At 33.8% G+C, this 26,446-nt stretch overlaps 5 protein-coding genes across 11 annotated transcripts in view; 2 read left to right on the forward strand and 3 right to left on the reverse strand.

Annotated features, from left to right (window-relative positions):
- The window catches only part of Syx1A (Syntaxin 1A), an 89,429-nt gene extending 85,172 nt beyond the window's left edge, over nt 1–4,257 (reverse strand). For all 7 annotated transcript variants that reach the window (XM_088183086.1, XM_088183088.1, XM_088183089.1 and 4 more), the window contains exon 1: nt 4,094–4,257. In XM_088183086.1, coding sequence (XP_088039212.1) covers nt 4,094–4,126 — 33 coding nt within the window. In that variant the 5' untranslated portion in view covers nt 4,127–4,257. The remainder of the gene's footprint in view (nt 1–4,093) is intronic.
- Nucleotides 4,258–6,139: 1,882 nt separating this feature from the next.
- On the forward strand, nt 6,140–8,346 carry Ran (RAN, member RAS oncogene family). Its single transcript, XM_088183476.1, has 3 exons — nt 6,140–6,231; nt 6,406–6,847; nt 7,492–8,346. The coding sequence occupies exons 2-3, from the start codon at nt 6,416–6,418 to the stop codon at nt 7,705–7,707; spliced, it is 648 nt and encodes a 215-aa protein (XP_088039602.1). The 5' UTR covers nt 6,140–6,231; nt 6,406–6,415; the 3' UTR covers nt 7,708–8,346.
- Nucleotides 8,347–12,688: 4,342 nt separating this feature from the next.
- On the reverse strand, nt 12,689–15,848 carry LOC148236674 (uncharacterized). Its single transcript, XM_088183741.1, has 6 exons — nt 15,743–15,848; nt 15,264–15,467; nt 15,023–15,189; nt 13,824–14,067; nt 13,190–13,748; nt 12,689–13,080 (listed from the first exon to the last, which is right to left on the reverse strand). Exons 1-6 carry the CDS (start codon nt 15,780–15,782, stop codon nt 12,879–12,881), a joined length of 1,416 nt encoding a protein of 471 aa, XP_088039867.1. The 5' UTR covers nt 15,783–15,848; the 3' UTR covers nt 12,689–12,878.
- A 1,228-nt stretch (nt 15,849–17,076) lies between these two features.
- Nucleotides 17,077–19,860, forward strand: LOC148236675 (carboxypeptidase D-like). Its single transcript, XM_088182257.1, has 7 exons — nt 17,077–17,377; nt 17,442–17,572; nt 17,637–17,803; nt 17,870–18,024; nt 18,096–18,367; nt 18,427–18,606; nt 19,462–19,860. Exons 1-7 carry the CDS (start codon nt 17,173–17,175, stop codon nt 19,582–19,584), a joined length of 1,233 nt encoding a protein of 410 aa, XP_088038383.1. The 5' UTR covers nt 17,077–17,172; the 3' UTR covers nt 19,585–19,860.
- Nucleotides 19,428–25,386, reverse strand: gry (trafficking protein particle complex subunit 11 gry). The gene is made up of 16 exons (XM_088182256.1): nt 24,673–25,386; nt 24,424–24,610; nt 24,129–24,359; nt 23,873–24,051; nt 23,677–23,807; nt 23,473–23,606; nt 23,197–23,401; nt 22,924–23,126; nt 21,623–21,797; nt 21,379–21,560; nt 21,152–21,315; nt 20,686–21,083; nt 20,466–20,626; nt 20,168–20,390; nt 19,885–20,097; nt 19,428–19,814 (listed from the first exon to the last, which is right to left on the reverse strand). The coding sequence occupies exons 1-16, from the start codon at nt 25,226–25,228 to the stop codon at nt 19,752–19,754; spliced, it is 3,405 nt and encodes a 1,134-aa protein (XP_088038382.1). The 5' UTR covers nt 25,229–25,386; the 3' UTR covers nt 19,428–19,751.
- Nucleotides 25,387–26,446: the final 1,060 nt, after the last annotated feature.

The raw sequence follows: 26,446 nt of genomic DNA on the forward strand, positions 1-26,446 counted from the left end.
TAAAACTGACCTAGAGGGTAAAATACAGATCATATAATATATATACTAGCTATTTTTTATAAATACTGATTATAAAAAGGATTCTTACCATCTGACAAAATAATTCGCACCATTTAATATAAATTCTGACTAGTCCAATTTAAATTCTAACCATTTATTATAAATTCTGTCACATTTAATATAAATTATGACCACAATGATAATAAAATACGAGCCTTTTTCAAACATATGTGATTATCTGTGATGAGAAATGGATTGTTATCTATGGATAAAAATCCATTTCTCATCACAGATGAGATCAACTACATAAATACATATGAAAAAAAATATGTAGGTACCGCACGAACTGACTGAATCGAATCACCACCTGCGTAGAAAAGTGGATTATTTATGACAGCTGTATGTTTATATATGATTAAGATTTAAGACACGCAACTAAGCAGACATTGCATAAAAAGAAGATTATTGTCACTGTATGGAAGACAGGCAAAACAAAAATAATGTATTATATTTTTTATTAAACCAGATGAATCATATTGTCACAAAATTGAGTATATGAATGAATAACCTAAACGAAATAGCTAGTATTGATCAATGCATATAACACTCGAGCACATATATCTCAAACCACAATTCTAAAACCATATTTTAACTACAATATATTAAAAGGGTTAATAAGTTATTAAATGTTTCGAAGAATATATATAGTTTGAAAGGGAATATTTTTATGAAGAAAAACAAAATGATTTAAATTTTTAAAAATTGCTTATTTTGTTTTCTTCTTGTTTAATGATTAATGCTCAACTACATATTATATTACATATTATTAAGTCAAATGTAAGCGGAATGACATGACTTACTATATGTACCTTATATCTTTTGCTGAATTTATTTTCTACCACTTTAACTAGGCATTCTAAGCGAAGTTTCCCGTGAACCAAGTGGGTTCAATAATAATCATAGTGTTTTCTTTTGGAATCGATACATTATTTCAATATTTGCAGATTCCTATAGTCCGATGACAAATCTAATGGTTTGAATGTTGTATTATACACGACTACCTTGTTTTTAAGTAAGAGACTAAAAATTTTGTTTAACTCTGTTTAGGAGTTTAACTCGGCTCTCTTTGCCTTACGGTGGCGATTCCGTGTTGATCTTCGTTTCAAATGAAATCGCAAATAATTAAGTTTTCAGGAAGTTTCGTTTCCTAGTGAGATACTTGGGCAGTGTTCTTTCTTTAGAGTGAATCGATTTTGTTGATGTTGTTTCACAAGCACTGTTTATTATTAACTTCTTCGGACGCTTCATGAGGGTCGGAATGGTACACTAATACTACGGTATAATCAGAAAAAGGTATAATCAGAAAATAGATCGTTTGTGTATATGAGCTATAGGATTGGTCCTAGCACATATCCCTGCGGTAACCCTGCGTTACACTCATGAAGTTTGAGTAGCTATTTTGCTGATCGATTCTGTTTTAGAGGCAATGTTTTAAGATCATGTATAAGGAGTGCGGAATGTGAGTTTAAAGTTTATATAAAGGATGATACAACTTCAGTATCCAAACTTTTATAATATAATATCAATTTAATGGCCGCCTCTGGACCTTTTGCAGTAGCCGACATTTCGGGCGGAATCTCGACTCTAACTTGCTGATGTTGGTTTTTATGTGTTCAGACGTTTCGAGTTTATCGCCGTAGACATGACTCTTAGCGTAACCCCAGAAAAAATCCAACAGCGTTAAATTGCAAGATCTTGGGGGCCAGTTGACGTCACTAAAATATGAAATAATGCAACATGTGAACTTTTCACGCAAAAGTAAGGCTCAATGACACCGCCTGGATACAATGCGCACTAAACAGTTACTTTATGGACATGTTATGGTCTCTCGTGAATCATATGAGAATTTTCCTCGCCCCATATGCGTCAATTTTGCTTATTAACATACCCATAGGTGGAAATCTGCCTCATAAGAGAAGATTTTCTTTGAAAAATCAGTATAAACTTCCTACTGCTTTAACATACTATCTGCGTAATTTTTTCGTTATACATGTTCTTTGGGCTTCAGTTCTTGTTTTATCTGAATTTTATACGGGTGTATAGTCATACGAAAAGTCCAAAAGTTGCGAAAGGTCTTCGACCACACTTTCACTTACAACAGCAATATTATCAGCTGAACGGGCGCCACAATTGCACAGGTCTTACCCTATCTCCAACGCTGCCAGTTCTTATTTTTTTTCCTCAAAGTTTCAAATTGTTCGCTCAGGAGGACAATGAAGACCATAATTTCGAGCAACAGTTCGTACAGAATTATTTCTGTAGAACAATTTTGAGCGGTGGTTAAGCGATCCATTCCACTTTTTAACATTTGACACTTTGAACGCGCGTGATTATTGACAGCTGTCTGATTTACAGTTCTGCCAACATATAAAACTCGAACTGGATCATCCTGCAGAAGGTCTGTTACATGTCCAGGAAGACTGCAGATCAATATTCCTTCTTTTCAAGTGAGTCTTATTTTGTGTGCTTGCTCAATTATTGAGTGGTTCATCGGCAGTAATTAAAATAATTCAAAATGTACTTAATATAGGTGTAACACATAAAAAGTTACAAAATTATGTTTTCCGAATTTATGCTACCGTTTTTCTTTCTTTTTTCTGCTAGGAATATCTAATATGTGATAATTGATCGAAATTATATTTATAATAATTATTAATGCCGTTCTTCCAGTCACGATAGGTTGAATTTATTATGCTATAGATTATTATAATTCACAAAAAGCCCTGTGTTGGATGTATTTACTTGAGCTATGGGCAACCATCCCTTTTTTAGTAATTGCATAGAGTTCAGGAGCTTCGACCTCTTAGCTAGTCGGGAGTCACCTCTTACCTAAGCTGTCGCATCAGGTAAACGGCAAAAAAATACTGCAATTACGATGTATAGCGAACAGATGATTTTTTGCAATTATCTGTTATAGAATGCCGCCACACGATTTTTTTATAGGTTTTAAAAGTTGAAGGCTACTTCGTAAAATAATTAAATTGAATTATTAAGTTGTGCGTCAACAATTTGCTACCATATGTAATTGAGGCAACAACTAACTGTTCTATAAGCGAAAATGTCGATCGGCATGTTTTTTAACTTTAAAAACTTTCTAAAATTTCAGATATTACTCGTATCTCACAGACAATTTGAAATAACCTCGCTTATTCTAATGTCTATATGAACACTCCCGAGTGATTGATAGCTTGTACCCCAGACAAGAAAACAAAAAATGTTGTTTATGATAAAGCAGTGCAATAGTAGTTTATGGAAAGTAAAGATATGTCTATCATACAATAAAACATTAAAATCATCACAAGGAACCCAGTAAGATTTAGTGGGTATTCTATTTAATTTTCTATTTAGAAAAATCGGAAGAGTTACATTCAAATGCACAGCAAAATTTAAAAGGAATCAATATTGAAAACTATTTTTGATATAAACATTTTTTTTCTTGATATTTTATTAAAATTGTTATTTTTTCTTAAAATTATGCGGCGGCGTTCCAAGGTTAGTTTGTGCCGCGCGGAAATGTGTCAGATTTCTGTCAGTGTGTCACCGGAAGTGTAACGATATATTCCATTTTCCGATTCGATCGATGCTTCAGTTTCCTAACCTGCGTTTGATCGATTTTCTTTTTTTTTCTTTTTTCAGCAGCGAGCGAATGGATTCCTATCAGAATCGAAAACGATTGCTCGTCGAATTAGCGTCGTTCTCCGACGAGACAAAGAAAGCAGCGCGCGCTTTCCACTCCGCTGCGGGCATTTTCGGGACCTATCCCACGCAGTTTCGGCGTGCAACTTTCCCGACGCCGATCCGGGATCGAATTTTGACGTTCGATCCCGGACCGGCTCTGACGTCACGGGACTCGCCCCCGACGATCGATCGGAAGGCCGCCGCTTCCGGTTCCGGCCCCGGCTTCCGGATCCCGATTCCCGAATCCCGAATACAAGCGAGTAAACGGCGCGAACGACTCGGCTATCGATTGACAGCACAAAGGAGTCGCCGTCTCCGGGAGACTAGGGCCGAGGACGAAGGAAAGATCACTCACCGCGCGCAGCGCGTCCAGTCGGTCCTTCGTCATTTGGCGGCCGTTCGAGATCCGCGCGAGACTCGCGCGAGAACCGCGAACTTCTGATCTGCAGCTCGCAGCCCGCCGCCCGACCCCACGGATCGATACCGACCGACCGTGCGCCGCCGCCGACGTAGGTCTGCATCCGCGACGTGTCGGCCATATCCTACTTTCTATAAAACTCGATATTTAACGCAAATCGACTTCTTAAAATCATAAAATTTACTTTCAATAAATTTATTTGCATATAACACCAGCATATATTATGTATATATTTGTATTAAAAAAAGGGAAGACAAAACAAATATTTTTTTATGTGTATTTCACTAATTAAGGGTAAACATTTTAATACTCTTTACCTTTTGACAATAAAAGTTTGTCTAAACAAAGGGTTACCGCCGTTAAAAATACCAAGAAATAGACATTTTTCTTAGTAGTTTTTGAATCACTAGGTGGCTGAATCATTAATATTTTCTAAATTTCTGAAAGATGGGTTAAGACGTTTATATCTCGTGCAGTTCATGCAAAGCTATTTTTATTGAAATTTAGGATATAATGAACTGTTAAACATTTATTGAAGTAGCTGACGGCACAGATTTGCTCCAACGCGTCATTTTTGAGTAATGTTTATTTTAATTTGTGAAGTAAAGAATGTGTAATAGCGACACCCTCATATGGATACTGCTTTTATGCATTTTCATAATTTTATTTCAATATCGCGATATCTTGTAGATCTTGTGCAAACCAATAACTCACTTAAAAACACTAGAGGATCCAAGAGAGAGGGAGCATGGTGATATACACAATCAAAATTTACGCTCAAAAATATGTACAAATTAAAAATATAAACGTTTTAACATAATGCACTGTTATTTCAGCACACTTCAATCTACCATTCTTGAAAAAAACTAGATATACAGACTTAGAATTTAAGTACAACGACACAATGTTATTATCCGTTATCCGATGTCATAAACCGAATAAGGGCAAGCCTTGTTTTAGTACAAAATTGTGGGAGCCTAGATTTGTTATGGCCAAAACTAGGCAGCACTTGGGTAACACTGGCATGACGGTTATTCTCTCTACTGGCAATCTTCGGGGCATTTGGACGCGTCGTCTCGCGTCCGCTTTTTAACCATGTAAACAACCATTAAAATTCCACTTTGTCAAATTAATTGTCTGGTGGATGAATAGTGACGGGTGGCAATTACACACAGATTGAGCCCCTGCAGAAGTATTTTTATGTACAGTTTTTAATAGTTTACAAATTACCGGCCGTTGTTTTCCCGTCGAAGTCCATCGAAAGAATGTGCTGCCCTTCGCCGCCATCATTTTACTTTTACTAGAATGCCACTAACTTTTAGCTATAATGAATGAATAAATAAATAGATAAATAGGCCACCACAATTGATTTATGAAAATCTTATGTTTTAGCTCAAAAATTATTAAACGTGCAGCTCTTTGTTAATTCTGTGTTCTCCGAATCATAATTGCTTCCGACATCATCTAGGATTTTTTGTTCGTTTAGCAAGAAACAAAAAATGTGTTAATATAATCAAATGGCTCCCCCCCTTCAAAGTAATTGACCCCGGGCGACCGGTTCTACTTAGAATGATTAGATACTAGGAAAAATCAAAAATATTATTTTATACTCTATATAAATTAAAAAATATATGTTACTACTGTAATTCAAAAAATATTGTACAGAAGTGTAAAAAAATAAGCTATAAACATATATTTAACCGATAGGTAACGTTACTTGACGAGGAAATCATTAAGCACAACAGTGTGCTTATAGCGTTCCACGGGTCCTCAACTTCAGCCTTCGACTCCTCCTTCGTCAAATTTAACATTTTAATATGATATTGCCATAAACAGAAACGAATTGAATTTAATTTGAGCAGCAGTATTTGTCAGAACAATGTTGAATAATTGAATAATTATCAAAGTCGAAATTAAAAGGGAAGCGTTTGCGCGGGTAACAGCAGCCGGCCGGTAAGGATCGCACTAACGGCGTCGACTCCCGGAGACGCCATTGTGAGCCTAAAGCCCGAGGCCGTCACCCGTTCGGCCGCAACTTTCGACGCCATCCTTCGCTCTCCGAGCTCGAATTAAAGGTGAGACAGAGTCTTTTCGGTCGGGCGACGCTGTGCGCGGCTTCGTTTCGCGCGTCGGCCGCCACTTCGAACGCGACGGCCCTCCGAAGCGGCGACCGACGTACGAAATTCCTGTGATTGAAGCGCGCCGCGCCATTCGCAGTCAAATTGAACTCGAGCGACCGTTTGTTGCAGAAAGTACGCGATGGCAGCCGAGGGAGATGTGCCTACGTTTAAATGCGTGCTGGTCGGCGACGGCGGCACCGGCAAGACCACGTTCGTGAAGCGCCACTTGACGGGCGAGTTCGAGAAGCGATATGTGGCCACCCTGGGCGTGGAAGTTCACCCCCTGGACTTTCACACCAACCGCGGCCCCATCAGATTCAACGTCTGGGACACGGCCGGCCAGGAGAAGTTCGGCGGTCTGCGCGACGGCTACTACATTCAAGGCCATTGCGCCATTTTAATGTTCGACGTCACCTCCAGAGTCACTTACAAGAACGTCCCCAATTGGCATCGCGATCTCGTCCGGGTCTGCGAAAACATTCCCATAGTGCTCTGCGGTAACAAAGTCGACATCAAAGATCGCAAAGTCAAAGCCAAAGCCATCGTCTTCCACAGGAAGAAGAATTTACAAGTGAGTATCGATTATTTATATTATCTAATTTCATCATATTATAATAATTTACAACAATAACATATAATAAACAGAATGCAATCATCGTGTAGCCCGTATTGTTTTCTTGAAAACAACAGAGACGAAACATTTTTGTTAAAATAAAACGAATCGTTGATAAACGAGTATTGATTTGTAGACATCTGAAGAGATCGTTCACGTGAACATGTTTTTCTCGAATGTGTGGACATTCATCGACAACTAAATTTGATCGGAATGGGTACAGTTATTATTTTTACTCTTTAATATTTCACGAATTAATTCATCCATACTCAATAATGTAGCTCGGCATAAAATGTAGATACAATAACCCAATTATTTTGTATCAATACAAATATATGGATTAAATTAATTAGCTGTTGTTTCACTTCAGTTTAACTAATAAATATGTTCTGCTAGGATGTTATTTAATAAATTAATTGCATATATTCTGTGTACAAATATTATTAAATACAGTGCTCACAAGTTTAATTATGTCAAATCATTTTCCCCATTGAATTGATAAATACATACTACTAAAATTTTATGTTTTTACCTAAGCGTTGATGATTAATTTTTCTATTTATATAGCTGACATTATTGTAATTTATATTTTATTTTTTCAGTACTATGACATCTCAGCTAAGTCAAATTACAACTTCGAAAAACCCTTCTTATGGTTGGCTCGCAAGTTGATCGGCGATCCCAACTTAGAATTCGTCGCCACGCCCGCTCTCCTACCTCCGGAAGTCAGGATGGATCCTCAATGGAAAGAGCAGCTAGAGAACGAATTGAAGGCCGCCCAAGAAACGTCCTTGCCCGAAGAGGACGAAGATCTATAATTTACATCAACTTTCATATCGTTTTATGCAACATAACCCGTTCTCGAAGAGCATATTCGTTCAATCGTCAGCTCGTCGACGTCGATACGGTTGAGAATGCTCATGCGATTTGCTTTATTACTAAAAAATCAATGAACATATTTATAATTCGATAATTTATTTTCCTAATTGACTCGATTGTATTGTATTTAATCAATTTTTGTCTAAATTTTCCGTTAACTTATCGACGATCGATGCGACGCTTTCTCGTTATATATGTTATTCGTATCGTTAGCGTTTTAGTTAGGTCTTTTTAAATATTATTTTAACGGCGAAAGCGAACGCCAGTCCTACCGCACATCGAGCGTCGGTTTGTGAGCATCATATTTATAGTGTTGTAAATAATTTGTTCGGTTGTTACCTCTCTCGACACGGGAGCGATTATTTTAAAGTATTTCGGTGACTATTCCAACGAGACGCGATGGAATGTTCGATGTGATGTGAACATAACTGAACTTTCTTAATTTAATATACGTGGTAGCCGTTCGATGATGAATGCAAATTTTTTATACATTTTTTTTGTCACTACACTGTCGTATGTAAGTAGGACAATATGTAAAATTGATCTTTGTAATTGAATAAAATCAATAAACAAATTTATATTTTCATTTTTTTTATATGAGCTTTTTGTATTAACCTCGTCTGATTGTTATTGTTTTTGAATGATAATATATTATGTTGTTATGCTGCAAATGTAAATAATTAGAACATGCAGTGTGATTAGCAATAAGCCAGATAATTCACGAGTTTAAAGAGCAATGTCGAAAACGTTGATTCTTAGTGAAATGGATTTGTTTTCTTATATTTATTTCTATTTGATATGTTCTCGAATTGAATCATAGATTTGATTTGTTAAATTTATTTTTATTTAATAATATGATCTGTACTTTAACATTACTTTTTAAATTATATTTCAACAAAAGTGTCATGCTTGAATCCTGGCATATATTTAACCTGATGAAAGTGCTCAAACTTGTTTTCATCAGCATTGAAAATTGTTCCATTACATATACTTGATGCTCAACCTGATTTACATAAAGGATGACGAGTCACATAATTACAAGCCAGTAACATTGCTTTCAGCACGTGCAAAATTATTTTAAATTATATATTATTCTTTCTTTATCTGAAATTTGTCTAACGAGGACAATAATCAGGCTTTGTGTTAAACTGAATTGGTTCGTGGGGGAAGAAGCTCACTAGCTATTTACCATAATCAACTAGCTACCAAAACTAGTGAGCTACTTTTCAAATCTTGTTACAAGATCTATTTGTTGTGCACGTTTCAATCTTAATAGTACGATTCCTAGGTTTGACAAGTCTTGCAGCTAGTTGGTTATAGTGATTCTCCAGTTTTGATATATTTAATGTGGTCTCGTATGATATCATTATGCACATACTGTGGTGCGTCTTGGATCATTCTTGGATATTTGGCCTGGATTTTCACTATAATATTAATACAGCAGACTCTCCCAATAACACGGTAAATTGGGGACGTGTTATCTGAATGCCCGTTACTTTATATATGAGCGAGCCAAAGGGAGGATATCTCACCAAACGGGCCTAATTCATACATACGTATTGCAGAAAATTGTATGAGTATTTTCTAGTCTCCCATTTACCGCGTTATTTGGGGGTCTACTGTACTGGAGGTGCTAGATGTTCCCCACAACTGTACTACCGTAAGTCCAGATCGGCTTCAGTATAACATTATATTAATAATTTGATTTTATTCTGCGACCTATGAGTCAGTGTACTTTTCTTATTCTTATACTAAGTTGCTTCCTTTTACTGAATATGTGTTTTTGCCAGATTAATCTTCGGTCCAAGTGTATGGCAATATATTTCACATGTTCTGCCTGTGGCAATCTGTTCTTATTGAGAACACTGGTGGCAGGTTTTCTTCTTATAGTGGATGTTACATGTACCTAGGTACATGGTTTCATTTGCCATTATCCTCCATTTTTCGAGCCACGAATGAACATTATTAAAGCTTTCTTGCAGCATACTAGAAACAATGGTTGGATCGTCATGTGATGCTAATATCGCCGTGTCATCAGCAAAGGTGACCAACATAGTATTTTTCGTCTTTGCGAAATCTGCAGTGTGCATCAGGTATAACGCAGGCCCATGCATACTTCCCTGAGATTTATAGGAAAAATTTACATTCTTTCTTCACCATGCTTTACCAAAAAATACCTATTGTTGATCTATGATTTCAGTACCATAAATAAATGATGAGGCATTTTCATTTTGTGTAATAAACCCTCATGCCAAACTTTATCAAAAGTGTAATGTTCAAAAATGATGCAGAACAATATCGTTTTTCTTCCAGATTCTTATATATTTTGTTAACAATTCTGTTCACCTGTTCAATCGTTGAGTGATCCTCCCTGAAGCCAAATTGGTGATTGGAGGTGAGGTTTTTTGCTTCAATATTGGTTTCAATCTTTGAAGAAATAGTTTTTCGAGGCACTGTCACAAATGAGCGCTGCATCATAAGTGCTGCGTGTCATAAGAGCGCTTACCAAAGTAGCGTACATCAAATGTGCAGACAGTCATATGAGCGCTTGACAAAAAAGAACACGTCATAAGAGCGCAAAAATACTTGGAGAAATTCAAGTAATGAATATTTTAGGAATTAGGTATACAAAATATAAGTAAATTGTGATAAATTTACAAAGAATAAAAATTCACGAAATATAGGCGGTAAAATTACTATTTTATGTGCCAGAGCGTAATGACGATTAAAATGATTAGTCAATGAAAACATTTTAAGTATTATCTACATAAAAAAGTATGGCTCCCCATACGTACGATATACAAATATTTTGTACTAAAATGAAACGCTGATTTTGAATTTATCATTAGATTGTTCTGTAATGTTTCATTAAATTGACAAATATTTATCGACTCAACTTGCAATGAATGCGTACAGTTATAGGGCAGATACATGGCCAGCCAGATCTTTTTTTTTCATTTATTTTAGACGACTACACTTGATCGCGAATAGCGGCTGAGTACGAATATTATATAATATATTTTTAGTTAATTAAATGATTAATGTTTTATATTTAAAACTAAGAAAATTCATATATTATTAAACCCACACATATGATATATGTTTGTGTATCGAAAAAGTACATATATATGGTCAGAAATGAGCCACGACGTTGGGTTAATTTAGTATTTTAATAAATTATTGTATTAAGTATACATATATGTACGTAATTTTAATAAATTATTGTGTTTAGTATACGTATATGTACAAATATATGTTATTTGTAGGAACATCTAACCAGTAATAGTCTGATGGGAGATTTTTTCTTTGAATTTTCCATTATAAAACTAGTACATTTTGCTTCTCACAATGTTGTTTTCCATTCTTCTTGAAGGCTCGACAAATTTTTTGGAGTAGTTTCCTGTTTTTCTAAAAGATCGATCTTGGGATATATTTTTTCTTGTATAGGAGTTTTTTTATTTTTATTTTCAATTGTTGCACTTTACTTTTAATTGTTGAAATATTTATTTTTGTTTTTTATATTCTTGTTGCTGCAACTTTAGGTGGTTCAATGACCCCATGGGCACTAGCTTCAAAACTGTGTGTCGCATATTCACATTATTAGTTTTTAGCGATTTAATACTATTATATTATAATTTGTGGTTAAAACAAATTAATGATTTAATGAGACGACCAAACTCGACCAATGCTTTATTGCTACTTGTGTTATGTTATATAAATATATTTTTAATCTTTGCAGGTGTATACTTCTCGAACATAACATGGTTTCCACCAATCTCGATCCACTGTCCCTAACCAAATGGTTTTTTCTAACTTTGTTTCGAGATCATTAGATTGATGTACAAATGGACATTATATACACAGATTTTTGAAAGGCGATCAATAAAGTCAATCACGATTTACTTGCAAAAAAATCTCAATTCTTTATGCAGGTGGGCTTTCGATAACCGATTGCTTTACATGTCCTGAAATGCCACACAACATAATTTTCAACATCTTCAATTCCGGCGGAATTCTTTACCATCTCGGTGGATATATTCTAGACAGGCCTTACTTTACTAAAAATTTTGGTGTGATTTTCTAAAAGCACTGGAAATTAAGCCTGCACATTGCAGAGATCAATCAAAAAAGATGGTCGGTTTTATCTTGCTGCTTTAGTAATACTTTGGTATTGCGCACTCTTTATGATCCCATAGTCCACAGCATACTAGCAACTGGCTCTATAATATGGATTTTAGGCGTAGTCAATGCAATGAATTGCGACTTGAAAAAGTACAGCGTTAATTTCTTCGATATTTATACTTGAAGGAATACCCGTACTAGTCGCTGCTTCATCTACAAGGCCTCCGAGAGGCCTCCACTGACATCATCCATCCGCCAGCTTTTCCACCATCACTTGGAGAAAATGCGAAAATAAACACTTATGAATATGAATGTGGACCGAATAGCTGTATGTAATCTTAACAAATTAATTTTTAGCAGTTTCCACTGATATCTTTCTGGCTGCGAAGCTACACCCCTTAGGGTTAGTAAACCTTAAAACTTTTTTTGAGATCAACATATCTTTGAACAAAAATGTCCGAGATGGCCTTTTTATTTTTAGTCTCCTTTAATATTTTCAAATAACGAGAATTATTTACAGAAACCCCTTTTCCCTAATTTGTTTCTTACTCACTGTAATAATAAATAAGTCATTCAATGTAACAGAAATTTACTGGAGACGAATGCTTTCTTATAGACAATTTCATGTTGCAGAGTGAAACATCCATTACACTCGTATAATATAAGCAAGCAGATGGAGCTGATTTAATAAAAATATAGCCTATGGCTAAGTATCGATGGATACAACATAACTGGGAACAAAGGTAAGGGTAGCTGGATATGAATCAGTTGTTTTAAATAGTAATTGAGACAAATAGGCATGTTTCTATATTTTATTACATAAAAAAACACAATACGGATGCTGCGATTAATGGAAATTTACATTTTGCCGATTTTTGCCTAATAATTGATGATACTTCAGAATCAGCACTAATTGCAATGCATACATAACTACGCACAATATCTTAATATTACCTAAATAATACGGCATACATATAACAAAAGATATTTAGTTCTGGCTTTTCTGTTGCTCCTTTGCCAATGCCTTTTCTCTTGCTTTTCTTCCTGCCACAAGGGAAATCCTGTCGTTTTCAGATAGGCAAGGAAGAATGGCTGTAACGACACCTGTGCCGACTGTCGTAGTTCCCGTTCGCATCGTAAAACGTTGACCTTTTTCAATAACCATGGGTTTGAACAATTTCAATCGAAATCTAAAAAAAATACAGCTCAATTAATTTATTTCACAACAGAAATAAATAGATGACAGATTTATAAGTTTTTATTCTGTAAATTGTCTCTTTGTAGTAGAAAAATACTCACTTAGCATCTTCGCCCGGCATGACCATCTCCTTATCCGGAATTGTGACTTGAACGGGGCAGTCCCAAGTCCTCGAATACATTTGCATTTGGTTGTAGGACGTGATAGGCTTAGTGCGACCGCCTTCTTCTTTCAGTAAAACATAAACTTGGACCTCGAGATTGTCTTCAGATTTTACCGTGCCGGGTTTCGCCATGACCATTCCGCGGCGTACCTCGTCGCGTTTTAAGCCACGGACTAAAGCGCCCAACTGGTCTCCGGCTTGGGCTTCCGTCAATGTTTTATGATACATCTCCACACCGGTCACGGTGGACTTCATTTTTTTATTATAACCGATGAATTCAACCTCGGTTCCTTTCTTAAGAACGCCTCTTTCTAATCGACCGGTGACAACAGTGCCTCTACCCTGTATAGAATACACGCTCTCGATTGGCAGTAAAAACGGTTTGTCTAAATCCCTGATGGGAGTGGGAATATATTTATCGACCTCCTCGAGTAACTTCAATACTGACTTTAAACCGATTTCGTCTTCTTTACCTTCCAAGGCGAACAAAGCAGAACCTAATAAAATATATTACATAATCATTTTATAGAAAAATATGCAATAAAATAATTACAAGATGGATATAATATTACCTTTTACAAACGGAATATCATCTCCATTGAAACCCATCTCGGTTAAAAGTTCTCGAATTTCCATTTCGACTAGTTCGGTCATTTCTTGGTCGGCAGCGTCCACCTTATTGATATATACTACAATGTGTTCGATACCGATTTGCTTAGCTAAAAGTAAATGCTCTCTGGTTTGAGGCATAGCGCCGTCCGTAGCGGCTACGACTAATATAGCACCGTCCATCATAGCAGTGCCTGTGATCATATTCTATAAAACAAATATGTTATTAGGTTGTCCCACATTTTAAGTGAGTAAGATATTTTAGTCATAAAATTTTATAAATCGCCTAACCATAACGGGACTTGATGCAGAAATATTTAACACATTGAATACTATGTGCAAAAATTTGTCATTCCGTAAGCTATTTATTGATATCAGATTAACTAAAATAGTTTTTACAACTTTTTTGCATCTCTAGGTAATAAAAACACACTTTGAATCCCTTTTTTTATTACTTACACATGTCACCATCTGACAGCCTTCTTATGCACATTCATTAATCCCTAATTTATCATAAGCGGTTTTGCCGCTAATATTTGGCCCTGAAATGGTCTCGACCTGTTTAACCGTTTCAATTCCGCGTGAGACGTTTTTCTATCTCGCAAGAAACTATTATTTGGGCCAAGAAAAAATATAACACGCTGTGTTGGGTTTATATATTTTTAAATATTAAAAATTATGATGATTTGAATAGCAAGTTTTAGAACCATGAAAATATTTTTTGTTTCTTGAGCGGGGTCAGGGCTATCACTACATTCATACATAATGTCGTTTGCAAATAAAATATAAAATAGGTATCAAGAAAATTACGACATTGGGACTTTTTAAGGATGTGAAGTGTCAACATGTGCTTTCCAAACATTTATGACAATTTTTTTAAATCTAAATAAAAAGGGTTATTTATGTATAGTAATACATACATATGAAACTGTATTGAAGGATTATAAAATTGTTTTATTATTTATTTTAATCTTTCTGTATTATAGTTTTTTTTTCCTTTTTTAATAAACATTAGGAGTTGGAAGAAAATATCCATTTATATATTAAATTATTTAACGATTTCGAAGGTGATGAGTTATGCAATCACCAGTAAAAATTTAGGTTAGCTAAATATTTTTATTCGTTAAAAAATGAAAATTACAATGCGTCGTCTTTAAATTACCTTAATGTAATCAGCATGTCCGGGGCAATCTGTGTGGCTGTAATGTCTATTTTCAGTGGCGTACTCGACATGTGCGATGTTGATGGTAATACCTCTGGCTTTTTCTTCGGGAGCATTATCGATTTCATTGTACTCTTTTTTATTAGCCAAATCCAAATCCGATAAAACTACAAAACAAATAAAAAGTTGATTCAAACGCATTTCATTATCTAATATGAAAAAATGCATCAACTATATTAACCCTTTGTGATCGCCGCGGTCAATGTTGTTTTTCCGTGATCTACGTGTCCAATTGTGCCTATGTTGCAATGGGGTTTGTTTCTTTCGTAGATTTCCTTTTCCGCATAATTCCTAATCGAATTGAAGAGGAAAAACTTAACTCCGTTCGAGTTGCATATGTGATTTGGATTGATCAGGTAATTTTGTTTACCGACCAAACGAAGGGCTGGAAAATAAAGACAAATGTATTCTCGTTCAACTCTAAAAACAAAACTTTGTATATTTGTGCGCTTAACCTAAAATCGTTCGTGTCAGACAATCAACACATTGTCAGATACAATATACACAACTAGATATTGACTCAATTTAAAGCATAAATAGTGGGATTAGTAGTTATGTTAATTATTCGACTTATTGAGCATTCGTAATCGATGATGGAACCTAACCTCAAAATGTCAATGAAAACACAAACCGGCCGTTTGTTCCATAAATAAAACTCACCGGGTTGAAGAAAAGTCTTTGCCGTAAGATACGACGTCATTGTAAAGCCACACGACCTGGTGGACGAGGGAGACAAGATCACCGGCGCAGTACCCGATAGTGTTGTAACAGAGTTGCCACACGCCTCTTCGGCTATAATTTTTTGTATTACTATTTTACTGCACTGAACTGAAGGACTGCTGAAAGATTATTGCAATTACATTTACATATGAAATTATTATTTATTTTTTATTTTTTATATAAATCAGTCACGAAAGGGTCGTAAAAATTTTAATGTTTAAAAATTAACAATTATTTTTATATGTAATCAAATAAATAACGCCACGATCCACTTGTATGCAATCGCCCACGGTTGTCGCCATCCGGCTCCTTAATACGATGGAATTGCACATTGACATGTTTAATACTAGCTACGAGGAGCTGGTCCAGTTCGTATAATTTAATTGCAATATTTTATGATTGTTTTTTATTATTGTTTCTTTCTATGTATTATTTTTGTGTATTAATTTAATTATCTATTTTTTGTGTATTGAAATAATGCAATGTATTATTTTCGACCATTGTGATGCTTTGGGGTAAACTGTCAGGTCACGATGGTCTTAATTTAATTTAAATAAATAAATGAATAGTAAGTTTGCAGCAATACATTAGTTTTCTTAGTTATTGTAAATTATAAAAACGGCATATTGAAGGAAGTTGAATGCTTTCGAGGTGTGGTATTAGCAGAGGATTTTGAGAGCAGGTGCACAAATGTTTCTAGTGAAGAGAGACAAAATAATACACATACTTAGATCATGCATATATAGCGGAATCTCCCGTTCTTTAATGGTGTTTCTTGCATAAGTGATAATAATTGGGAAAAAGTTGTTGGAAAAGATGCAAAGGAGAGAACTGAGAAAATAAAGATGGCTGCAAAATCTTCGGTGGTAAATCAAGGTAGAACTGGAGGTTATCAGCAGAGTTGGGGTTTATTGTTTATCATCAACTATAAATAAGATAATATATTATTGAAGATTAAATTAAATTATCTTAAATTTGTTTTTTTGTATAATTACTTTAATTGTAAAAAAATTATATAATTAAATCTTGAAGGTAATGTACATTTTATTTACCCATAGCTTAATAAAAAAAACGATTACAGACAGTTTGATACGGATGTGTACATATGAAAAAAATGATCTGACCTTTAGTTTATCAATATTTAAAGTTATTGTTTTATAACAATTAGATATAATAATGTATTATTTTAATATTATCCCTTGTGTGTATAGTTTCAAAGTCATTTTTAATAGTGTTTTAGATAACTTTTGTTGATAATTATTGTTTATGTAAATCGTGTGCACATACAGTTTGCTTTATGCATCCGACCTATACACATCTTGTTTACGACCCATACACATCTTTATGCATCCGACCCATACAAACAAAACATGTTTCCAAAATTAGTTCAATTAGATATTATAATAGTTCTTACTGTATTTTTCACAAATTGTGGAGAATGTAGAAATGTTAGCAATACTGATAAATTAGACTTTCAATATCATAAATATGCGGAAATGACAGAGTTTATGAAAAATTTTGCGATTCAAAATAAAAATGTTGCTACGCTTTATTCAATCGGCAAGTCTACTTTAGGTGTGTATTAAAAACATTATTTAACACTGAACTAAAACTAATTTAACTCATTTAAATTTCAAAGGCAAACATTTGTGGGTTATCAAAATGACAATGAATCAAAACAATTCGTCAAACCTTGCGAATATAAAATTAATAGGTAATATTCATGGAAATGAAATAGTCGGAAAAGAAATGCTTTTACATTTGTTAGAGGTAATTCTAATTCTAGCAACGTGTATAATAATTATATTAAACACTACTAATGGATTATTTGCAGTACATAGCTAAAAAGTATAAAACAGATATAAAAGTACAGCATATACTTAAAAATAATGTATTACATATTTTACCATCGTTGAACCCTGACGGGTCAGAGCTGTCTATTGAGGGAAGTTGTGAAAATGGTCCAGGAAGAACTAATGCGTGGGATGTAGATTTAAATCGGTATACTATGTTAACACATAAATTAAATACATTTTTGTTCATAAGCTGAATAAAATTGATCTTTAGAAGCTTTCCTGATTATTTTCAACAAAATAAAATACCCATACAAATAGAAACCAAAGCAATAATAAATTGGATGAGAAACGTTAAATTTATTTTATCAGCAAGTCTCCATGGAGGTGCTCTGGTAGCAAATTATCCATTTGAGAGCGTCGAAGAAAGTATATTTTGTTTAATAAGTGCTTGTGTGTTATTAATGTATAGTAAATATATTTTGTTTTACGGTCAACAGGTTCAATGACGCCAGATGACGACGTATTTCAACATTTGGCGTTAACATATTCACGATCACATCAGTCGATGCATAAAGGGAAACCTTGTAAAGATGTTGAAGAGGGGTTCAAAAATGGCATAACAAATGGAGCAGATTGGTATTCATTTTCTGGCGGAATGCAAGATTATAATTATGCCGTTTGCGGCTGCATGGAAATAACGCTTGAGATTTCTTGTTGCAAACATCCACGGTCAATAAAATTAGAAAGCTTCTGGAAAGAAAACAAAAATGTAAATATAGATTTTGATAAAATATATTTGAAAAATTATCTATATTTTAAATTTTACAGGCATTGTTAAATTTTTGTTTGCAAGCCGGACTGGGAGTGAAAGGAATTGTTAAAAATGGAATAAATGCGAAACCCGTGCCAAATGCTATTTTAACAATCAAAGGCAGAAAAATGCCATTTTTTACATCGAAAGTTGGAACTTTCTTTCGGATATTACTGCCTGGAAAATATCAATTAGAGGTTAGTTAAATCAGTCAACTATTTTTAGCAATACAGTGGAGTAAAAATTATGTCTCAAATAAAACAAGAACACTTTTAACATTACTTTACATAAAGATATGTAAAGTAATGTTACATTTTTAATTATAAGAATCATAATTAACATAAAAAGAATATTAAAAAAATGGCCCCCGATAACAGAAATGTATCAAAATATTTTTTGAAAAACCTGCACATTTATAAATGATTAGTTTATTACACTTAACAATCTATAAATTTAATTAGTTTGTTATTTACTTTTAAAACAAACTATAGTGCATATCTTATCATTAATGGGCAGCTATATCCTAATCTTAAAATCTATTTGCATTAGTACAGTCAGTTTGAGAGCTATCCGTTTCATCATTATTGAGAAAGAGATGGCAAGTTTGGGTTTACGCCCCTATTATCTCTAAAGCACACGATACGGATATACTTATAATTACTCCGATTGATTGAGAAATATAAAAAATATAGTAATGATTTTAATTACTATAAATTTGTTCATAATATATACAGGAGTAATGATAAGCACATCAAACGTGAATGCGTATTGTGTGCTTTAGAGCTAATAGTAAACACAAACTTGCCATCTCTTTCTCAATTATGAATAATGATGAAATGAATAGCTCTCGAACTGACTGTGTTAACGCAAATATATATAGTAGTCTCTTTCTTGTTATTTCAAGTAAACATTTCTACCAGATCTTATCTTCAATTTAAGCTATTCATTAAAAACATTCTCTGAATTAGTTGATTGTATAGATATTAAGGGTGACGTAAAACAATGTTGTACTCTAATATGTTTTTGAATAATATTTATTTTTCAATTTTCAGATATTTTCAACAAATTATAAAAATAAAACTGTTCCAATTGAAATACAAAAAACAGAAGTGAACAAATATCCTATCATGAAAAATTTAGTAATATTTTTAGATCCAATAGAAATACAAAAATAAAATAAAATAAAACTACTGTAAGAATTATATATTTCAAGACTAGGATAATAATAATGTGAATACTATATATACAAAAAATACGATAAATATAAATATTTTGCTAAAAAACACTACAATATTGAACTAGATAAATTTCTTTAAATATGTGTATAATTTTATATTTCAATTTACGAATTAATCTTCAATGATGACATTTTTTTCTCAATATATGGATCCAACTTTTCTTGAGGCTGTAAACAGTAAGATAATTTTTCATTAAACAATCATTATCATTTTTATTATCTTTCATTTTATACATACCATGATAAATATTTGCGTGGGAATGCTTCTATCTATGAGTTCTTGCAAGTAAACCAGTGAAACGTTTGAGAGCGGTTGCTCGGGAGTCGTCGGCGTCGAAACAATATCTAAAGGCGACAGTTGAAATTTCGGAGGAGTCACAGCACCGCACACTAACGGATAAAAGTTAAACACAAACTCTCGCATGCTATCGGGAAGAAGTGTGATGGTGCACTAAAACAAAATATTTTAATCGTATTATATAGATCGAGTAATATTTATTTTTAACGTACAAATAAACTACCTGTCTGTGACCAGAAAACATGAAGGCGTTACTGGCGTCGACTTTTAAACTCAACGAATACGGATACATGGCTGAACTGTAAAAACGCAATTTAAACGGCAACGGCGATCTCAAGTATCCGTGAGCCGGTGCAATTGTTTCAATTTGAAGCCAACTAGAGCTCACGTTGGGGCCTGATATCATTATTGATGTCTTTGTGGAATTGACACTTTTTTTGGATAGTCTGTAACAAATAAGATGTTTTTACATTTATATATTTATTTGTATTACATTTCTGCATGTATAGTACAAAGCTTACCTTCTCCAAGATATTGTATATAGACCTAAGTTTGATAGTTGATTTTCAGGGCATCTTTTAGACTTGACGCATATGGCTTCGTTGGCAATAACATTCTCTTCTATTGTGAGGCCATTCAAGCAATTTGTGGCTTCTTCGTCGACCATAGCAAAAGGCTCCAACTTCAAAGTAGAATTATTAATACTTTGGTACAATTTAAAACAACCTTTCATTTACTTACAATTTCCAAAGTTGTATTTTCTATTATAATCGGCCACGGACTTAAGACTTTGATCTCAGGCATGAAAATAAAGGGCTCGTCATTGAAGCAGTTCTCAATCTCTTTAAACTTCATTGATAGGTATTTCGTTGATATTTCAAATGGCTTAACAACGGTCACTTTTATAGAATGTTCTTTGAAGCAAGCCATCTTCTTTTTATCAATGTTTTCGCCATCATTTTGATTATTTGAGAATGTATTTATATCGTACGTTATTTTCATCAATATGGTAGTCGATATGACTTTGTTGGAACGGATGAAGAACGTCTTTTTGAACACCGATCCACGATTTAAAGTACCGATGGACAATAGCAGCGGAAGTTGGGATATTTCATTGCCGATTTCAAAGCACAATTCAGCTAAAATGTATCAAATATTAATAAATTTAATATATGATTCCATGTATTATTTTGCAATATATACAAACCGATTGGATCAGAATTCAATAGATCCACTGGAAAGAGATTGAGTGATAGCTGAATGTGATGCGCATCTGTGTGTTCGTCGTTAATAACGTTTATAGTAATGGGGAACCATTCTCCAAGTAAAGCTGGATCTTCTTGTTCGATCGTCACTGTCATTTTTGATTCCCTAAAATTATATAATAAATTAATAATTTTATAGAAGCATTAAATTTATATAATTGTAACAAACCTTGGAATAATCTGAGCTGTCGCTACTGGCTGTATACTATCAAAATTAGGTATATCCTTATTTATGGCTCTGTAGTGAAATATCTCTGGAAACAATTCCGATACTAAGCTTCCAGCGCCGTTAAATTTCAAAGTAATATACCGCTTATTAGGAGTGCCAATTTTCAATAGAATTGAAGAGATCTTTAAAAACAGCACGGCATTTATAAAATACATTGTCGATATATATTTATTTTTGGTATTACTTGTAAGCTCTTTCCGACATCTTGCGGCTCTGGTACGAATTCACAAATGTACTTTCTAACACTATCGTCTTCGAAATACAACGATGAAGTTGTCTCTCTTTCGCATACAATGATTTCAAAATTATTAACGCATAAATTAACTTGTTGTATTTCAAACGGTCCAGGCGCAGTGACTCTAAAATAAATATAAAAGGCTAATGCTGTAATGGCATACGGATAAGTATTAAATGTCTTATGTTGCTTATGAACAAATTAATTTGTATTAATATTCGTTCAACCTCAGATGCATAAATTCATCGTCTTTAAGATCTATCATTCTTTTGCAATGAAATTTGCAGTGGTACATCTGTAAAATTATTTAATCCATAGTTTTCAATCTGTGGTACCCGTAAAATCAAAATTAAAACCAAATTAATTTGCATCAAAAATATATTTTATTTTTATTAAAAAAAAATATTTAGAAAGAAATTTAATAACATATTGAAGTCAGCTGTCAGCAGGTTATAACAGCTAATGTGGATCAAATTAAATTCATTATATAATTTATGGCTAGGTAAAGCTGAAAAAAATTAAGTTGCCATTTAATGGCTTCCTAGGCACAGATCATTTTTAAAAATTATGCAAAAAATTTTTGCACAGACTCACCCTTTCCTATGCAGCAGTATAAAAATATGCAACTCTTGTAAAACATTTAACCTTTTCACCATGGATGGCTTCTATAGAACTCATTGGGCACATAAAACTGCCATAAACCTTTATTTAGTAAAATTTAATGCTGTAAATCACTTAAATTCATCGAACCATAATATTTTTTAAAATATGGCATGAATAGGTGCTCCCCACATATTAAAAAAAATCAAAATGGCGTGCAAAAAATCAGCCGAGGTGAAAGGGTTTTAAAAATATTCGTACAAATTTAAGTTTTAACAAAAAAGGCTGTGATAATCTTTACAAGAAATTTGATGATTTTTGTGATGAGAATTTACAAAATATAAATTTCCAAGTTAACTCGGGCATGACGGATCGGGAAGGGGTTAATGGATCTTTATGTGTGTGTGTTTAAAGAGCCACTTTGATTTCTATTCAAGAGAAAAAAATATGTGTTAATATTTTTTTCACGTAGTACAAACATTCATTTCATAGATGGTAGCACAATAAGCTGTAGTTTTTGCGAATAGATACTACAGAGTCCGTCGTTAAGCATCAGTGGGCAAAAACTAGATTCAATCCGTGCTGTGAATTACCATCAGCGAACATTACGTGTAGATACAACCTAATCTGTCGGTTAAGTGTTAATATACCTGATAAATAGCTCAATCATCACACTACAATCGACTTGGTATTTCTGTTCAGTAAACCTAGCTTTAGTTTCAATAAATGACGTCAACAAAGACATATCAACTTCCATATTCTGCGTATCGACGTTAGAAGACGAGTTCCAATTGCTTATAGCATTTTGAATCAAGTTTTCGGTAATATTCGGTTCCGGTTGAGGAACTTCGTCCTAAAATCATAATATGTATTTTTTAATTTAAGAATTTCATATGAATACTTTTTATCATCATAACACTTACATTTATAACAGCTAATAAATTATTAAAAATTCTCATCTTATCGCAATTCATGTTGATATTTTTACCTAGAGCTTCCATTGACAACGTTATATAATCTTGAACGTTTGCCGTTAAATAGGCGCAAGATAATGCTTTCTCGATAATCAACGAAACAATATACCACCACTTTTCTTTTCTATAATCCCACAACATATGCGTATAAAGCCTGTAAATAATTATTGGATAAATTTTAAATCATAATTCAATTTGTATTGCAAGATGTATAAATTTCAATACGTTAGCGCTCTATCGTAATCGGCGCAAGTGTAATACTCGTGCGCCATCTGAACCAATAAGTGTCTTCTCATTCTAGGGCAACGATAAGTTTTATATTGTGAATTAGCATTACCGAGTAGATTAATAATAAGCATCTGAAACATGTTTTTTTATGTAAAGAATGGATACATTCATTGTTAATTTAATTATAAATTTTCATCTTACGGAATGGTTCACGTTATGTAATTCATTATATTGTAAAGCTCGAATTGCGTCTCTCTCTCTTTGCGGATCGGATAAATCAGTGCTTAATTTGCCTGCTCTCCAAACATATTGTCCGTAGAAGTCAACGGTACCTGGAACACAAACAAAGTTAACGGTATATTGGATAAAAATGAAATAAATCTATACAATATAATACCTTGTAAAGGATCAGGCTGAGGATATGCGAGTATGTCGGCACACAATAAATGGCACGCTTTACGTCTTTCAGTAGCACATTTTGCTGCCACTTGAAAATAAAATCCAGGATGTTGTGTTTGAGTAGCAGATAGTCCACTTCTGATTGCTTCGTTAAATAATTCACCAAAAGTGCTATATCTATAACATTAATATATATTTATAAATGTGTCAGACTTAACTATAATTATCTTCTATGTATATTTAAATAGCTTTACTGTCTAGCCATCCAGGCGTGATGTTCAAAAGCCAATTCTTTGATTCCGACATGTCTAGAATACTTTTCTGTGTGTGATCTGAGCTGAGTGATTGCATTCCTCTGTTGATTTAGATTGAACAACAAGCGACAAAGCTTAAAATTGATATAACCAGCAACAGTCTTTACTTCTAAAGCATTTGCGTCGACGATGCGTACTTCCGACAGACTATTATAAGCGTTTAAGTAATGTCTGAAAAATATTATAAATGAACATATAATCCAATTTCTTTTTATATTAATATATGTAAACTAACTTATGAGCAGTGTTCATATCTTGCTTCAATTCACATATAAAACCGATCTTAAATTGATGACGCACAAATAAATATTGATGGGTCGTCTTATTCAAATGCTCTCGATGAGATTTTATATTGCGGATTTCATGATGATAATATTGCTGAGCGAGATCATAAAATGCGTTCTCCAATCTTATGGCATATTCTATAAAAACAAATCGATCAGCATAAAATGCATTTAAAAATTATAATATTAATAATAATTACCGATTAAATGATCTCTATAAGGTAAGACTAATAGTGATTTTGACTGTATTTCACAAGCGGCGCACAATTGCTGAGCTCTCTCGTCGCCGATGATATCGTCCGATGACGGCAGCGGTGCCGTGTTTTGAATGACGACTACCACTATTTTAGGAGAATGCATTGAAGTGATCGCCCTCATGCTTTGAACTCTAGAAGCGCATTCAATTATCTTCTCGTTCCACTGTATGTCGTTCCAATCCATATCGTAAAAAACGACGATCACAGCCGGTATCAAATTGAGATGTTTGTTGAGCCAATTCTTTTTCAATATGCCTTTCGGTATGTACCACTCGTAAGAGTTCCTTTTCGGTTTGATGACTGGAAACTTGTGATCGTTAGGGATAAGTTTGAAGTGAACGGGAGCTCGATCCGGCCTGCGGTTATTGCCGAACACGTCCCAGATGCTTTTGTGGACTGCATTATTGATGGTATCCAATCCGGCGATTCCGATCAAAGCCAGAGGCTTGGCCACCAGCTCGGGAGGATATTCGGTGCCGTCCATAGGTTGGTTTGTCATTTTTGCGTCGAATACTGTTACATTTGATTAATTAATATAATATATTTGTGATTGAACTTGCATGTTTATCTTATGAGCTGCTAATATGAGAACGAAAATGGCCGCTAACGTTAAACGTCAAACTGACAACCAGTTTTGGCCTTAACGTTGACGATAGTGACATAGTGTATAAAATTAATTTTAATAATCGATAAATATATATTTTACAAATAAAGTTTTAAAAAAATGAAAAAGTAATATAATATATTATGAATTATTGACTTGCTATGCTCAGAAACCAATTGTTATGAACATTTTTTCTGTGTTTGACCCTAATAACTTTGAAAGCGGCCAACAACTACATAAATACGTTATAAAATTTTACCTGGATAAGCGTAAGCGAGCGAGCTTTGATCAGAATATAAAAACCATTTATGTAAGATAATCCACCTTTTAGGTAAAGTCGTTGCTGGGAGTTATTTATGTGTTGTTCACTGTTCTGACCAACGCTCGCTCGCACCTGATTTGTTTAAATTTTAAAATGTATTTATGTAGGGTAACCTATTCTAAGCTTGTGAAGTTGTTTTGGTAATCGCTCTATAAATTAATAGTACTGTAATTTAATTGCAAAGCTTATTTTTATAAGGAAGTATTGGATTTAGCAAAATATCCCATCAAATAAATCAAGTTCTAAAGGTTTGAAAAACGTACCGTACTTTCTACAATATTCGAAATAGAAATAGTAGGTAGTTACATTTTTTTACACAATTGCTCATATTTTTTAAATTTAGTTGTTTTTAGAATGTTTCCATGTGGCTAACAAGAAATGAGCTTGTAAATTCAATGATTATATTGCAAAAAAAACATTTATAAAACGGATTAAAATTGATTGTAGTGCTCTTTGAACTCAGTGCAATTCCACGTTTTTAATTACTTACGGTGGATGAAACGATGTTGCACGATACACTGAGTCCTAAAAATATAAAAAAGCAAATAAAAAGCAGCAATTTCTCATAGTGTCACGCAATATTTTCGCAATAAAAACATTTATTTTAATTTTACTTAGTTATTTTAAATTAAAAAATTACAACTGATAAAAGAGTGGGTTTTATTTCAGTTTTGAAATAGTTTATTTTTATGTGCGCATTAACCACACTGAAATGTTATCATCGAATCTTCAGTCCCTAAACCAGTGATGTTTAAGAAAGTGGGTACCTATTACATAACTATTGGTGTCTG

Source organism: Plectrocnemia conspersa, unplaced genomic scaffold, assembly GCF_051122295.1.
Source record: "Plectrocnemia conspersa isolate PC_06_02 unplaced genomic scaffold, ASM5112229v1 ptg000003l, whole genome shotgun sequence".
Taxonomy (NCBI): domain Eukaryota; kingdom Metazoa; phylum Arthropoda; class Insecta; order Trichoptera; family Polycentropodidae; genus Plectrocnemia; species Plectrocnemia conspersa.